Here is a 13,205-nt window from a genome sequence, read left to right as displayed (position 1 = left end):
AACCCTAGTTCACCTCATCTCTTCTGCACATTCTTATGTAGTCTGAAAATCTGATAGTGTCCGCTGAAAACCCTAGACCCTTCGCGTTTCAGCAACATCTGTCTTCTTCTTCGTCTACTACTACTTCGGCCAACGCGAAACCCATGAGCAATGAGATCGCACAGATGCCTCCCCCTTCCACTCTCGGTTGCAGGTTCAATGCTATGCTCAAGCAGCGCGACGACGAGCTCAGGGCCACCGCCGGTCACGTGCCGCCTCCGTCTACGGAAGAAATCGTTCAGCTGTACGAGATGCTGCTGTCGGAGCTCACGTGCAATCAGAAGCTCATTATCACCGATCTCACCTTGATCGCTGTACACCAGAGGGAGCATGCCAGGGGCATCGCCGACGCTATCTGCGCTCGGATTCTCAAGGTCTGTCTCGGTTTTCGCGGAAAAGTTCCTCTCTTTTTCTTTTTGTTCTCGGAATTTTGTAAAAATCCCATTTTGGAGGTAGGATCGAAGATACTGCCACTGTTATATTTGGGTGAAAATTTCAGTTTTTTGTAACTTGAATGACAGAAGTTGGGTTCAAAGTCTTTCGGATTTTATTTTATTTTGTTGTTTTTGACTTTTTGCTTCTAACAATGAAAGGTGTGTCTGTGAGAGAAAGGGGACTTCAGTAACTCTGCTATTTCTGCTTTTAGGTCTAATCTTATCTGAAAAGCAATGTCGCCCAGACATAGAGTGAACAAATGGGTTATCCTCAACTTGTACTATATTATGTGTATTATCATCATTCAACTAAAACAATTAGTTGCTAATGGTCATTCAAAGAACAGGAATTAGTGCAATCTAACTGATTAGAAAAGGGAAGATTAGGTGAAAGTATGCAAACACGTTTGAGTACTTTAATTCCTTTCAGGAAACTCTAAGGGGGCGTGCAAATTGAATCTGGCTTCGTATCTAAAGGAAGTTGTTACTTTACTTTTGCTGAATTGAAGTCTTGCTATAACTTGCCAAAGAAAGGTCCATTATCGGGTATTTGATTATATATAGGCTTAGGAACACTTTCTCAGATTCCTTTTCACAAATACAACAGATCAGAAGAAATGATATACCTAAATTCTATATTGTTAATGATGGACTACAGCTATGTAATTTGTGACTAAGTGGTAGAGAGTTAGTTTGGGGTTGATTTTTAGAACCTCTGTTGAATTATACGCCTTATTATGCCACTTGTTGAATCTCCTTTGTGCAGGTGCCTGCAGAGCAAAAGCTTCCTTCACTCTATCTCTTGGACAGTATAGTGAAGAACTTTGGAGAGGAATATGTTGGATACTTTGCATTACGCCTGCCCGAAGTAGGTCAATTAGATTCACATTATTGTTTTACTTTGTATCATTTTGTTCTGTTCACTGAAACTTCTCGTTCTGTTCTGTCTCCAGGTTTTCTGTGAGGCATACAGGCAGGTTCAGCCTCATTTGCACCCTGCTATGCGCCATCTCTTTGGCACCTGGTCAGAAGTCTTTCCACCGTCTGCCCTACGCAAGATTGAAGCTGAGTTGCAACTTTCTCAGGTAACTGCGGCAGTTGGAGCTCTCAACTGTGGATAGTGTAAGCTTTTCGATTACATCTCTGTCTTTCATACAAAAAATGTCCAGGGGCTAGTCTGACACTTGTTTTTATCAGCTTATTCCCCAAGGATGTAATTTTTATAGAGCTGTTTTTTGTACACATGTTACCCCAACCAGAGTAAATTTTTGTGACAAATATAACAGACTCGCAATCTTTGTGAGACCAGAAGTTACCTTGACCCTTCTGAGTGGAAGCCTTAGGGTATTCAAATTTCTTTTTGTAAGGACACAAGATAATAAGAAATGATAACAGACTCGCAATTATATCGGTGGTTGTGCAAATACAAATTAAATATAATGGGAGCAATTATAGGGAGAAAAAGACAAAAAAGTGTAAAAACATAAATGGTTATCTTGATTGATTTTTGAATCATGGATGATTTTAATATACATAATTCTCTAGCTTAATGATGCTAGGTATGGACAAAATCCAAATCTATGTGAATCCGGTTCTTGTGACCAACAGAAAAAGGATGAAAGCAACGAAAACAAGTATATGGTCTTTCATGCAGGTACCAAGTATCAAATAGGCTAACAGAGAAAAGTGATGTTTATAGTTTTGGACTATTTTTATAGGAGATAATCACAGGTAAACCAGCAATAATTAAAGCCCTTAATGATGTTTAAAACAGAAATGGCTGGATCTTAAGTTTATTATTGTTGTCATATGCATATTTGTATCTTGAAATTTTTCCGTTCAAAGATTTTTCTTTTCCTCTTTTTTTAGTTCTTTCTTAGTTTATTAAAAAGACTAATACAATTAGTCAATTGTTGTTATACTTGATATAAAGATTATATTATCGTAATTCCTGAAACATTTTAATACGCAAGATTAGTTTTAATATAAAACAGATTAACAAAGAGGGCAAATTCCACTATCGAGATAGAGAAAGAGAATCCTATCAAAGTTTTGCCAAGGTAATAAATTTTCGCAATTACAAACTTTTAGTTGAAAAAATTATCAAAATAGTATCATTAGTTAAAAAAAAAAGAAAAAAAAAGAAACAGCTTTTGTCTGATTGTTGCCGTAAAAACAATCCTCTTTCCTCGCCTTTTTTCCTTCACAACATCAGAAACTTGAACGTTTGTTTTCCCATTTTGGTATTACCATGATTTGGATCAAGTATATACTCAAACATATGGTTTTGGAGTTAAAAGGAAAAATATACATTATTTTGGGATAATTCCCAACATTGGCGTGATTGTATTGGTGTGAATTACTCCAACAAAACAAACCCTGAGGAACACAAACGAGTGGCGATTTCCAGTAAGTTATTGAATTTAAATTAAGCAAATAGCAGGCAGAGTCATGAAAGAAGAATGAATGAAACATGTGTATGGTACTTCATTTATTTAACTATATTATTGACAAAGAATAGCAAAATGGACTAAAGAGGGTTATCAATCAAAGACTCAAAGTGCATTTTAGAAGCGTAAGAGACTCCAACCCTCTCAAGGCCATAACACTGCATTGATCAGTGAATCAATAATTGCATTGGTGATTGTCTTTGCTTTGCTTCCAAGATCAGCAGTTCCGTACTTCCCATCTGCAATTGTGTTGAGATTCAAATGGCGCAACATTGAAACACCACTCAGCAGTAAAGCAGTTGGATTTGCCAAAATTCTACACGAGCAAAAGTCCAGTGGAAATACAGGTAAGCAACAGAATATGACCCTAAATTCAATAAAGGTTGTAATTTTCCAAGGTTAGAGCTTGTTTGTGACCAGTATGGGAGAAGTAAATTGACAACAATTACTATTCACAATTTTATCCTTTTTAAAGAAGAAAAAGAACACCAAATTAGTTTTATGAAATTGCAGAGGGCAAACCAATATTGAGCACTTTCATGAAACAGTCATTCAAAGAAATCCCATATTCTGTAATAAGTTGATAACAAGGTGGAAAAGATCCGTAACAGATAATATAAGGTTAAGAAAGAACTTTGCAGCTTACTTTTTCAGCAATATCAGGTGCTGAACCATGTACAGCCTCAGCTAGTGCAATACCTCATCAATGCCCCATACATGGGAAATTTTTTGCCAAGGTTTGGGTCCTTCAAGTAGAGAGATTCTTTCCTCCTCATCTTCGCCTTTTATTCATGCAGACCCCTTACCGTTTTTTTACATATCCCAAAATCACTTGAATGGTTTCAAGATTGATGTGAAAGAAGAAAAGCTCTTCCTTCTTGAGGATTCAAAAAGTTTTCCTTCAATTGTCTGTGTTATCTTGGCAGAGGATTTATTATTGATGAAAAGCCACAGATTAATACATTTTACCTAGTCTAATAAAGAAGTAGGCGATGTTCTAGTCTAATACATTTTACCTAGGGTGCAACCAAGCATTGAATTGCTACCGGTTTTTCAAGTCACACAGGCTAGCAGTCCCAATTATAGATTCAATGTTTCAAGAAAGAAATCATACTGCTTTCATGGTCTCTGGCAAGCCCAATACCTATACAGGAAAGATAAGTTTTTAATTGTCAAGTTTACTATAAGAAGCCCAATACCCATTGAATTTAAATTTTGCAACATTAGTTACTATCATCTGATGTCTTTCAGTAAGCACAATTGAATTCTTGCATTATCATATCTACTAAACGACTTGCATGTTCTTGGAATCTTAGACTCTACATTTAAAACAGAGCTAACTATAATTAGATAGAGACGAGGAATGATAGAAATTTTAAATAATGCATAACATGGGCCCAAAAAGCTATAAACGGTATGTAACCTTGATTATTTGCTTTCTTTGCAGCAGAAGCAAATTTAGTTGACATAATCGGTGGTTCTAGAGATTCATTGGTATAGCAAGTTGCTCCATTTATAAACCTGAACAAAGCAGGTAGGATTATACAGTCAATAAAAATATACAGGAACAGCACAAGAGGTAGTAGCGATTGCAAGACATGGACAACGCAAACTTACTTCAGTGCACCCCAATTCTCACCTTTCCTCAGACTTCGATCTTCCTATTATTTACAAAAATCAACATTTTGTTTCATTTAGCACTCACAAACTATATAACACCCTATGACTATGAGTATATTAGAGATTATAGATAAAGTCAGATGAGCAACACATATGAGAATATTAGAATTCCATGAGCGCAAATCTGGAAGAACCAATGCAAGAGTATGCTGAAAAACATCTAGAACTTTGGCATTAAATAATACCTAGGTTTAGACCAACTTTTTACGCAGAATTAAGATAAATTAAAAATATACTTTCATAAATAGATAAATAGATTGTACCACTTTCAAAATCTACCACTTGTCTCTTAAGTGCTCAAGATGACAGAAGACAGAAGTTATAAAAAAAAAATTAAAGTTCAATGGCATAAGAAAAGTAACCCTTTTTCTTCCTAATTGGATTGACTTTTCAATAATAAAGAAAAATAATGCATTTCAAGAAGTAAAGTAACCCTTTTCCTTCCTAATTGGAATAACTTTTCAAGAATAAAGAAAAATAATGCATTTCAAGAAGTATGTGCGTACCCGTATGCCTTTGACCCCTCTCATTCACATAAAATGGTGTAAAATCAGAATCAATCGTACCAGTAATCATCATCAGAGTAATCCGAGTCTGCAATATACCATATAAAATTACAAATACTGTAAGCAATAAAGAAGCAATCATGAAAAAGTTTACTTTTTTGGAAAATTTTGGCACCCATAAGATGGTTTTATTTAAATACTAAGAATGAAAAGATAATAAACATTGCATTGGTGTATTACAAGGGAATGAAAATGGTTGATGCAAAGAATGAGCATGACTGCATGAGTTTTGGGAAGATGAGAGCAAAAACATTTACCCATGTAGTAACGGGCAAATTCAATCCGTAGGTCTTCCATCTCTTTCAGCTTACGCGTCAAAGGACATTCATTCCCAATGAAGATATTTTCTATGGATGCAAGCAAATGTTCTTCTCTTATATTATTAAGGTAGTCACAGTATCTGATTCTTAAATTTTTGAGAGAGGTAAGATGGTGAAGCCCCTTGCAGTCAAGCGTCTCCAGATTTGGTAACTTCCACAATTCTAGAAACTCAAGAGAAGCAGGAAGGCAACCCTCTCCTGGGAACGACTTTACATCACTGCATCGACAAAGCTCAAGATGGGTAAGGCCTTCACTCTGCAAACCCTTTGATGCTATCCAACTCGCGAGTTTGTGGCACTCAGTGAGTTGAAGTTTTTTCAAACTCGGCGGGAGGCCCTCGTCAGCAAAACAATCGATTTCTGGGCAATCGTATAGATGCAGCTCCTCTAGGTGGGGCACAGCCATCCCTAGCGTCGGCAAGGATACTAAACTGGGGCAATGTGAGAGCTCAAAATAACGGAGACTTTGAAGAGCCTCTGACACCACAACATATTCCATGCTTTCGCAGATATAGAATTTGAGCTTCTCGAGATTTGGAAAGCCCCCCATTGGAAACAATGTCAGTGAACCACACCCCACTACCTCTATCTCCGTTAGCGACTTGTGTTGCACTTGCTCTGGGAATGTTAATTTTGAACAATGATAGATTTGCAGAAATAGTAATGAAGCGGGCAAATAATCTGCTGAAATTGATATCGCTGACTCACAGTTACTGATACGCAGACATCGGACACGTGGCGGTTGGATGTGGGGCAGGCACTCCAATACGGAATTTGCCAGCTGGGTTCCTGAAATTTCTATGTTGTGCGGTTCCACTCCCCCGAAAGACATAGAAGAACCCTCTACAAGTAATTGGTGAAGCTTGGGAGCCCTTGGCAGCGGACATGCAAGCTCTTCACATTCAACAATGTTAAGTTCCTCCAGAGCCGGAAGGTGAGCAGGAAGATCTCCGCTTAACACCGGACAGCTTTTTAGTGAAAGGACTCTAAGCTTAGGAAAACCATTAAACTCTTGAGGAAAATGCCATTCCCGCCAAGCAGACATATTTACAATTTTCAGAGTTTCAAGACATTTGAAGGGCGTCTCCTGCTGAAATGATGCATTGTTTTTGTTGTAAAACTCTAAATCAATTTTCTCCAACCCATCAAGATCAGAAAACTCCAGATGCTGTAAAGAGGGTAACTGTCCCAATGAAGGAAGCTTACAACAATTCATACAACGATCCAGACTCAACTTGGTCATATTGGAGTAGCAAGAAAGGCCTAACCAATCTGGGAATCTTTCACCCCGATAACCCACAATTGATAACTCTTTCAAGTTTTCATGAGGTTGTAACTTGTCAAGTATATCTCTTTCAGTTTGAAGATCATCAATGTCACCATCTGGAAGCCAATTCAATTCTAAAGTGTTGATGTGCTTCTTTTTACCCATCTTCGCCTCCAAAACTTCACCACTATTCTTGACATTCTCCAACTTGGAAATGCAAAATGAGCCATGGAGATTGTCCAGCGTTCCCAGTTCTCTTATCCCATTTCCTTCATGCTCGCCGACGATATAATCACTTAAGAAGTTTATATGCTTTAGCTTGCTTATTTCCTTCGGCATCGCTTTCAGATGAGAAGCACCTCGAATGTCAAGGTGGCGCAGGTTCACAAGATCTTGCATGCTGCTGGGAAGCATCTCTAACTGAGCACAATTCTTCAACTTCAAAGTTTGGAGATTGTATAATTTACATATTGACTCGGGCAATGTCACAATAGGTGTGTCAGACAGATTCAAATAACGCAAATGGATTAATTCACCTATTGAATCTAGCAATGAAGCTAGCAAAAGCCGTTCAAATGATAAAACTCTTAAACACCCCAATTGTTGGCGTAAGAGGCAAGGATCGCTTTCAATATCAATTGATTTAGGATGGTGAAGAAAAGAAAAATATAAAAACGTTCTCATGTGTACTGCTCTATTATTGGCCTCTTGAAATAATTTGATGCTATCCTCATCTTCTGTAGCAGCATATGACAAATGACGAGTTTTGTTGTCTATCATGTGTTGATGGCCGAATTCTTTGACTTTGAAATAGAATTTTCCAGCAAAAAACGTTGCTAGATCATGCATAAGATCATGCATTACAAATAACTTTTCATTAGTATTGGAAGGTTGAAAAAATGACCTTGCAACTAATTCATCAAAATATGCACAACCAACATTTTCTAATGCGTTGTTTTCCTTTGGTTGTAAAAGGTCTTCAGCCATCCATAATAAAATTAATTCGTCTTTGTCAAATTCATAATCCTCGGGAAATATTGAGCAATAAACAAAACACCGCTTTAAATGTGAAGGAAGGTAATGATAACTAACTCTTAATGCGGGAACAATTTTACTGTCATCTTCTGAGAGTTCCCAAATTTCACTTTTAAGTATATTCTTCCAATCCCCTTCAATATGCTTATTTCGCAATAAACCTCCAAGAGTCTTTACAGCCAAAGGTAATCCCTTACACTTTTCAACAATTTTTCTACCAATTGGTTCTAGAGTTGCATACTGACTGGAATTAGTAGAAATAGATGAATGCTTCAAAAACACCGACCAACAATCTTCGTCCGACAATAAACTAAGTCGATAATGCAGATTGTTAGCTGCAAACACAGAAGCAACCTTTTCACTACGGGTTGTTAGGAGAATCTTACTTCCAGTATTCCCATAGTGAAAAGGTTTTAGAAAATCCTCCCACATATCTCGTCGATCATGCCAGACATCGTCTAAAACAACTAAAAATGTCTTTCCTGTCAGCTTTTCTTTCAAAGCAGTTTGAAGTGAATCAAAATGATCCACGTTACAAGAGGAAGAATCCATTGCCCCTATTATTGTCCTTGTAACATTAACAGGGTCAGGATTTTCAGCAACACACACCCATGCTCTAGTGCCAAATTTTTCCACAACTTTGGCATCATTGTAAACCAGTTGGGCCAAAGTAGTTTTTCCTATCCCACCCATACCCACAATGGGGATCACAGTCACAGGTGATTCAGCATCGCAGGTATCATCTAACAGCAATTTGATTATCCTCTCCTTGTCTTGGTCCCGACCAAATATGTCAGAACTTACAACGAGAGATGTGGATGGAATTCTCCATGACGAGATGTCCATCTTGGCACTCTCCTTCGGAAAAAGACGAAGATAACCTTTTCGTCTTTTAACAGACTCTAGTGTGGCGACTGTTTTTCCGATGACATTGATGCCACTATCTTCAATACATGAATCAACATAGTGAGACCAGGGAGAAGAGTTACCTGGATCTCTTTGAGTGGCAGTGGCGGCTTTAGTGGAGAGTTCATCCAGCAAGTCATCAGCCTTATACAAAGCATCTTGAAGATCAATGAGCCACTTCTTCACTTTCTTGTCACTAAACTGCTTCAGCTCAGCATCATCAAGCACAGGTCCAACATCATATAGACTTTTCTCTATCTTTTGAAGTAACTCCAGGGCAGAGTCGTTTCCTTCGAGGACAAAGTCATCATCTTCAAGTATTGCAGACAGCTTCTCCAAAACAGCATCAACAAAAGAAGAAAGATAAGCCCCACCTTCAAGTTTTGCAGCCATGATTCAAAATCAAGTGTACCAGATGATGAGAAAACAATGAAAGGGGTTGAAGGAAGTTGTTATACGTAGATCGATGTATTGTATTTAGATCTCTGGATTTTCTCAAGCACAAGGAATCTCAAGTGTTTGTGGTTTGCAGTGCACTAACAATGTTCTTTGCTTAGTTTTATATACTAGTGCTGAAACAACATATAATAATTAGTTAATAACATAATAAGCATACTCGTACATACCCCAACAATTGTTATAATATAAGCAATAAAATCAACAAATTTATCAACTAAACTAAAAATGTACGTTAATTCACTTGGTTAGACTGTTAGAGTAAGTAGTTCTTTTTTGCATCCCTTAGATTTTAAACTCAAATTCCATTAGGCATTAAAAAATAATTAAAAATATAAAAAGATTAAGGAATTTTTTATTTGTTGAATGGCAGCCAGCTGTTACAGATATAATATTAGTATTAAGTAATATTCGAATCTATTTAAAAATATATATATTTCTTAGAAAATTGTGTTCATACTCGATATTATATCTCTAATAATTTTTTTAACACTTCCTCGAGCAGTGTTTCATGGTAAATTAAAACCACTTGCAGATAAAATAATAATTTAAAATTTCAATGAATTATGATACCTTTGCTCCAATGCAAGAGTTTAAAATCCTTCCCGAAACAGTGTAACGGCTAATAACTTAGCTTTTGTCTTGTCCCTTGTGATAATGATACATATAGTGAGAATCTAGTAGGACGCTTTTTATTTATCTTCTACATGATGATGCCACTTTCACTCCTACTACTGCTTGCTGGCTAGTGCCCCCCTCTTTGTCTATAAGTGACTTAGAACTACTTAGATTATACATACTTCACTATGTTATATTATATAAGTGACTCAATAATACCCTTCTAAGATGTATATTCATACTTGAGTATTAATATGAACTTTTATCAAAATCATGTTTACCAACGTTGAATTGTAAAAAGTTTGTTTATCTTAACATGACAAATTGGTAATTCATGAAACACAAAAGAAAAGTAGTGTAAATTGTATCTGTTTATTTTATTCATGCCACAAAAAATTACAAGTTATTGCTACTATTTAAATCTTTTTTAACATTTAAAACATCAAAATTTTCAGCAACACAAATCCATGATTTATAGTCAAATTTTCTCCTCCTAAACTTGCTGACATTGTGAGACAAGAACTTACCTTGATCCAAGGGGAAGTTTTAGGGTATTTAAATACTTTTTTTTACAAGGACAAAGATTCATGTCATGGGGGTTCGGCTATATTTTTATGTTGGTTGCCGAAGACCTAACACAACCCTCCTCCTTTATCCGGGCTTGGGACCGGCTATGTACCGCAAGTGTAACATAGGCGGAGTTTACAAGGACAAAGATAATAAGAAATATTACAAAAACTAAAAGATATTGACTTAGACACTTAGGCTTTGTTTGATTGGAGAGAAATAGACAGAACGGAAGATAAATCGAAAAATTTTCTTTATAAATTACACATCAAAATTTGTAACTTTTTTTTCTCATCTCCTCTATTTCTCACCATTATATTGGTGGTTGTACAAATGCATATTAAAATAATGGGAGCAATTAGAGGGAGAAAAAGACAACAAATATAAAAACAAACTAATGGTACTTCACTACATCTATTTAACTATATTATTGACTAATCTATATTGATAAGGAATGAACTCAAACAAAAATTACTCCATTCTCTTTAATGGTATCGATAACAATACCCAGTTTACCTTCAATCCTTTCATTGTTTTTTGGTTCATAAGCCAATGCGTATACATCAGCCTCCTTTGATCGCTCGGCAATAAGCCTTCCAACCACTCTACAAGCATTGTGATCTGTCAAGGAGGGGAGAGAGTTTCGAAGATCCTTAGCGTTTGTTGTAGCGACAGAGATCACTTTGCTTGTTCCTCGGTGCATCACCTTAGCATGAATAAATCTTTTTGAAAAGAAAATGTTTAGTAAGAACGGTCTCATGTACATATCTGTCCTCTGCTTCCATGATTTCCTGTTAGGTTTCTTTGCAGCTTCACTTCGAGATCTTCGGGTCCAAGCAGCTCGAATGAAAGAGCACCCCTACAAACACACAGATGTTGATACAAAGAGTAGATTGAGCATGGAGAAGGAGAAAGAATTAAAATTACTAACACCCTGATTTGGTCCCTGACAATTTCAATCTTAGACAACCTCGTCGCTATCTTGTTATTATACTCGAAATTCCTAAACATATAAATCGTCATCGCAAGTTGTACATACACAAAGGAGGACTAATATCTCCAGTTTTTTGAATGGTAAGGGAGAAAGTTTTTTGGTAAGGCAATGATGAAAGGTGAATTTGTAATGTTCATATTCCTAGGGATTTCTTCCGGCAAATTGCATGATTAGGACAATTGTACAGCGTGAAAATTGTTAGTACCTAAATTGGGAGAATAATACTACATGACTAACAAAATTTATCGATTTTTAGCCAATACTTGGTCAACCCTAAACACTAAACCCTAAACCCTAAATTATAAACCATAAACTCTAAATTCTAAATTTTAATAGTATAAACATAAGACGTTGGCTCAAAGTATTGGCAGGACATTTCTTGTTTTTAGATTGTTCGTACAAGCTCGACCCTAAACGGGAAGAAAACAACAAAAGATTTGTGATCAATCTCCTTTGGCATTGCCATCAAGAACGGACCAAAAACCACGAGTTTTAAGTCACAACAATTACAAGTCAAAATACTCCAAACATAACACACTAAAACAACCCACACCAAACATGCACAACATGAATAAGCTCATAAGAAAACCATTGTAGTCAATTATTTTAAAGAGAACTAATGAAATTATAGAGCTCTGCCACAGCAATCAAAATTAACGCCACTTCAAGTCTTTTGGTAGTTTCCAAGAGTTGTTTCCTTTGTGCCCATTCCACCATATTGCCTTGAGCAGCCTATTAGTTTTAAGCATACCACTACCTCATGACATGCATGTCGCGATCTAGCTATAGCTACTGCACCCATTTGTTATTATACTAGCTTCTTGTATCCATTTCTTCCTCTCTTTGAAGTTTGAACTCATTTTCTCCCCTGTACTCAATGCAAGTCTTTTGAAATGCATGTTTCTTGTCATGTGTTTTATTCCTAATAAACCTCATCTCCCAACTAGTCTCTTCTTTACCCATTATCCAATCTACAATTCTTTTATTATTTACTATCACCTTTAATTCATCTTAGGCTTCAAGTTCATGAGAGGATGAAATAGGGTACGAATGGCAATTGGATTAGAAAGGCTTTTAATAATTAACATAGAAAATAATGATTTCCTAAGTGCAAGACTAATCAACTAGAAAGAAAGAAACTAACCTCATAGAGATGAGTGTGAAGGTGGAGACTTGGCTGGATGGATGAGAAGGACAACGAAGGAGGTGGCAGTGCCAACAGCTGACCACCAGCGGCCAGTGGAGGTGGCAGAAGAGAGACGGAGGAGCGGCGGACAGCTGTAGGGCCTGGGCAGCTGTGAAGGCGGCAATGCAAGTTGAAGTGGCGTCATCCCTCTTGATTGGAATTCTCTTTGGAATTGAACTTCCGATTGTGTGAGAGTGGGTTTGAGAATTGAGAATTTGAGACACAGGAGAAGCAAATGCACCACGTCTTACCACATTCTGTCATTATCTTTCAATTTTTTTTTTTCAATTTTTATATATAACAATTATAAAGAATCCTAACTTAAATTAACTCTCTGAATCTTATTAAATAAAAGTAAGTTTATATTAAAAATTTAAATATTATTTAAACTATTAAAATTATGATAGGAGAACAATGCTTTTTTTGAACCATCTAAATAATAGGTTAAAAAAATTAATTAGGTTTAATCATAATAAAAGAAAAAGTTCATTTTAATTTTAAAAATCAAATTTTAAATTAATTAGATTTAATTATAATTATAATTTTTTTATTTTTGTGGCAACCACTTTTTCGTAATCTTGTGCCACCACTGCTATTACTATATTGCGAATTTGGTGCTCCACAGTTAATGTTTTGTTACTTGTTTCTTATCAACTAAGTCGGATATTCATTTTATTATGTATGCAT

General features: G+C 36.3%; 3 protein-coding genes across 5 annotated transcripts; 1 reads left to right on the top strand and 2 right to left on the bottom strand.

Moving 5' to 3' along the window:
- LOC107615989 (polyadenylation and cleavage factor homolog 4) lies at positions 1–2,430 on the top strand. Of its 3 annotated transcripts, none has more exons than XM_088498557.1 (4): positions 1–413; positions 1,240–1,341; positions 1,427–1,558; positions 2,019–2,430. In XM_088498557.1, the coding sequence occupies exons 1-4, from the start codon at positions 144–146 to the stop codon at positions 2,148–2,150; spliced, it is 636 nt and encodes a 211-aa protein (XP_088354683.1). In that variant the 5' UTR covers positions 1–143; the 3' UTR covers positions 2,151–2,430. The 3 variants fall into 3 exon arrangements, with proteins under 3 accessions (XP_088354683.1, XP_088354684.1, XP_016173485.1); XM_088498558.1 differs by having other exon boundaries at positions 2–413; positions 2,033–2,430; XM_016317999.3 differs by lacking the exon at positions 2,019–2,430 and having other exon boundaries at positions 3–413; positions 1,427–1,883.
- A 506-nt stretch (positions 2,431–2,936) lies between these two features.
- Positions 2,937–10,991, bottom strand: LOC107615968 (putative disease resistance RPP13-like protein 1). The gene is made up of 7 exons (XM_088498556.1): positions 10,855–10,991; positions 5,427–9,269; positions 5,110–5,197; positions 4,541–4,584; positions 4,347–4,444; positions 3,570–4,067; positions 2,937–3,239 (listed from the first exon to the last, which is right to left on the bottom strand). The coding sequence occupies exons 2-3, from the start codon at positions 9,088–9,090 to the stop codon at positions 5,160–5,162; spliced, it is 3,702 nt and encodes a 1,233-aa protein (XP_088354682.1). The 5' UTR covers positions 9,091–9,269; positions 10,855–10,991; the 3' UTR covers positions 2,937–3,239; positions 3,570–4,067; positions 4,347–4,444; positions 4,541–4,584; positions 5,110–5,159.
- On the bottom strand, positions 10,520–12,659 carry LOC148543588 (uncharacterized; the record flags this gene model as incomplete). Its single annotated transcript, XM_021112176.2, has 2 exons — positions 10,520–11,197; positions 12,477–12,659. Coding segments are annotated over 2 exons (582 nt in total), but the record flags the coding sequence as incomplete, so codon positions are not given.
- Between the last annotated feature and the right edge of the window lie 546 nt (positions 12,660–13,205).

The sequence above is a fragment of the Arachis ipaensis genome, chromosome B9, assembly GCF_059453495.1.
Source record: "Arachis ipaensis isolate K30076 ecotype BB chromosome B9, ASM5945349v1, whole genome shotgun sequence".
NCBI lineage: Eukaryota > Viridiplantae > Streptophyta > Magnoliopsida > Fabales > Fabaceae > Arachis > Arachis ipaensis.
Note: the sequence above shows the minus strand (reverse complement) of the source record. Positions and strands in the feature narration are given on the sequence as shown.

Excerpts from the sequence above, each read along its gene's own strand:
- LOC107615989 (XM_088498557.1), top strand. The coding sequence starts at position 144 with ATGAGCAATGAGATCGCACAGATGCCTCCCCCTTCCACTCTCGGTTGC. Across the intron at positions 1,342-1,426 it reads TTGCATTACGCCTGCCCGAA|GTTTTCTGTGAGGCATACAG; the intron begins GTAGGTCAATTA and ends TTCTGTCTCCAG. Across the intron at positions 1,559-2,018 it reads CTGAGTTGCAACTTTCTCAG|CTTAATGATGCTAGGTATGG; the intron begins GTAACTGCGGCA and ends ATAATTCTCTAG.
- LOC107615968 (XM_088498556.1), bottom strand. The coding sequence starts at position 9,090 with ATGGCTGCAAAACTTGAAGGTGGGGCTTATCTTTCTTCTTTTGTTGAT. Across the intron at positions 5,198-5,426 it reads ATTTGCCCGTTACTACATGG|ACTCGGATTACTCTGATGAT; the intron begins GTAAATGTTTTT and ends GGTATATTGCAG.